Here is a 2,700-nt window from a genome sequence, read left to right as displayed (position 1 = left end):
GGTTTCAGTTGAAAGTACTAGAGGCACTGAGAATGAATCCAAGGTTTTTGGTCTGAACAAGTGAAACGATGGAAGTCTGACAGAAACCTGTAGTCTTCCTCATAAATTTGGGAAAGACTACCAATAAAATGGGTACATGCTGGGAAAGAGGGGAGATCAAGAATTTGAACATTAAAATTTTTAGAAGTCTATCATATACTGGCCTGGCCACGAAAGGGGCAGTTGGATCTACAGGACTGAAGTTCAAGGAGTGGGGGTGGGGGTGGGGCGGGGGGAATGGGGCTAGAGATATAAATAAGGATTTGTCAGCATATGCAGGAAACTGATCAAGATCACCAAACAAAGCGTAAACAAAAGACAAGCAAGGTCTGCCCCCAGGGATCTTCTAATGTTAAAGGGTTAAGGAGAAGATGACCCAGAAAAGGAGACTGTAAGTGAAAGAAGAAAACAGTATGAGACACATTGGGAGCCAAGTGAAAAAGGACATCAAGTACTCCTTAGCCATCTGTCAACCTCACCAACTGTGATTCTTCCATGATTCTAATTATTATTTCATTACAATGCATAATTCCTTTCACTCCACTTTTATTTACTTCCATTTATTCTTTTTCTCTTCTCATGCTCTACTGCCTTCCTAAGAGTAGTTTCATGCCCATATTTTGAAATACGGGTCACACAAAAACCAAAGGTTACACACTCAAAATATATGTGAATCTACCCCAAATCCCTGCTCCTATTTTTATTTCAACAAAATAACCATATTTAATTAAAATAACCTACTTGAAGAAAGCAATTAACAGGTTCACCATGATGATATATTGCACAAAGAGGTAGACAGCTTGGAGAAACGGAGTAAGAAAAGAACCAGGAGGGCAGGACGACTTGTTTGAACAAACTACAAAAAAAAAAAAAATAGCATTTAAAAGAAGGAGATAAGATGAATCAGAGCCCTATGATTCTAAGTAAATATTTAGCACATTAACTTAGCAGAATACCATACATTTTTTATATTTTTTAAGATTCAGGTGATTACTTTCCAGATTTTTATTTCACTCTGAGAATCTACAAAAGTTCAATTCTGCGGCTGATGAACTCTGCCACGCACCATCTATTTCTGATGCGTAGACTTCTCCGTACATCATCCAGTATGGTTCAAACACAATGTCCCGTGCGAGGCTCCAAGACGGGGGCTCCTTGGGCGACAGGATGGCCTTGCGTGCCACTCCGAAGCTCAGCAGGACTATGGCCATTATGATCACAATGTAGAACATGTTTGCTGTCTGGAAGATAGTACCGCACAAGAATTTTACCACAGATTTGAAATTTATAGTAAAACAAATAAAACACTAGCAACCATCATGATTATACCTGCCAATAATAGGACTGTCTAGTCATTGACCAAAATGCCCTAATCCACACACAGCTAGCTTTCCTTTGGCTAAACCACTTTGTTTTTCCTGCACAGTTATGTGTTTCATGTCAACATGGTCTATGGAATAGCATAAATTTGCTAGTGGTAGAGAATCATGCTTCTTTTCTTAAGAAGTAATGAAATATGAACAGCTTGTGATTAGCGAATATCCAACTTTTCACCAACTGGGCCAGAAGTTAGAAAAACAAAAACATAGGGATACTCAAATTAGTAAAATATCTTTTTTTTTATTTCTACATTTCTCCAAGGATATTTGTTAAATACAGGTGTGGGCAAAAGTAGGTTTATAGGCATTCATATAGAAAATAATACAATAATTAACAAATAATAATACAAGAATAAATTCTGTCTATCATGTACACATAACTGTAAACCCACTTTTGCCCCATCCTCTATGAGTTGTGGTTATAAGAAAACAGTGTTGAAATGATCTTATTTTCTGTGCCTCTGTAAGTAATTTCAAAACTTATACTACTGAATATGAACCATGAGAGCAGGCAAAAGCACTGAAAAGAGCACCAGAAGACACAAGCGGGCAGTACTCACCATTTTTGCAATCATGGTCACATAGGGACCTGCATGTTGGTTCACAGCAAAGAAGTCCAGGAGTCGTGAGAACCAGAATATGATGTCAATGCAGTAGATGAGCCTTCCCGCTGTGTGCAGAGGAGGGTCCCCCCACCGCAGGCCGAAACCAACCAAAAACAGGCCAGTAGCCACAGTTTCCATGAGGTTCCAGTACTCACTAATCCATACCTTTACCTTTTGAGTAAACTTTTCAGGTTCTGAACTACAGACCTAAAAGGAGAACAAACAGGGGAAACTTAGTGCATGGTATAATTCAAGACTCTCATCGATATCATCTTCTTTAATGTATCAACTGCTTCTTTTAGACAGTAATTTAAATCCTGCCAAGAAACAGATCACAAGGGGATTTTTAGAGACTTAAGCTAACCTTGGGTAATTATTTAAAGAACTAGAGGCCCAGTGCACAAAAATTTGTGCACTTGCGGCGGGGGAGGGGTGTCCCTCAGCCGGGCCTGTGCCCATTCACAGTCCAGGACCCCTTGGGGGATGTCCACCTGTTGACTTAGGCCCACTCCCCGGGGGAACAGGCCTAAGCTTGCAGTCAGACATCCTTCTGGCAGCCACAAAGCTCTATGCAACTCTGCAATACTCACAGTCTGATCATAATACTCCAGCCAAGTTGTGGCTCAAGTTCAACTTTCAGTTATAACTTTATTTTTGTCATCATTTTTTCTTACTTT

General features: G+C 39.8%; 1 protein-coding gene across 1 annotated transcript in view; it reads right to left on the bottom strand.

Annotated features, from left to right (window-relative positions):
• The window catches only part of TRPM6 (transient receptor potential cation channel subfamily M member 6), a 117,583-nt gene that overhangs the window by 50,472 nt on the left and 64,411 nt on the right, over nucleotides 1-2,700 (bottom strand). The window contains exons 21-23 of the mRNA XM_015572264.1: nucleotides 1,979-2,230; nucleotides 1,106-1,280; nucleotides 781-895 (exon numbers count right to left, since the gene is read on the bottom strand). Of these exons, the coding sequence (XP_015427750.1) occupies nucleotides 781-895; nucleotides 1,106-1,280; nucleotides 1,979-2,230 (542 nt within the window). The remainder of the gene's footprint in view (nucleotides 1-780; nucleotides 896-1,105; nucleotides 1,281-1,978; nucleotides 2,231-2,700) is intronic.

Source organism: Myotis davidii, unplaced genomic scaffold (genome assembly GCF_000327345.1).
Source record: "Myotis davidii unplaced genomic scaffold, ASM32734v1 scaffold228, whole genome shotgun sequence".
NCBI classification, from domain to species: domain Eukaryota; kingdom Metazoa; phylum Chordata; class Mammalia; order Chiroptera; family Vespertilionidae; genus Myotis; species Myotis davidii.
This window is presented reverse-complemented; position numbering and strand designations above follow the sequence as displayed.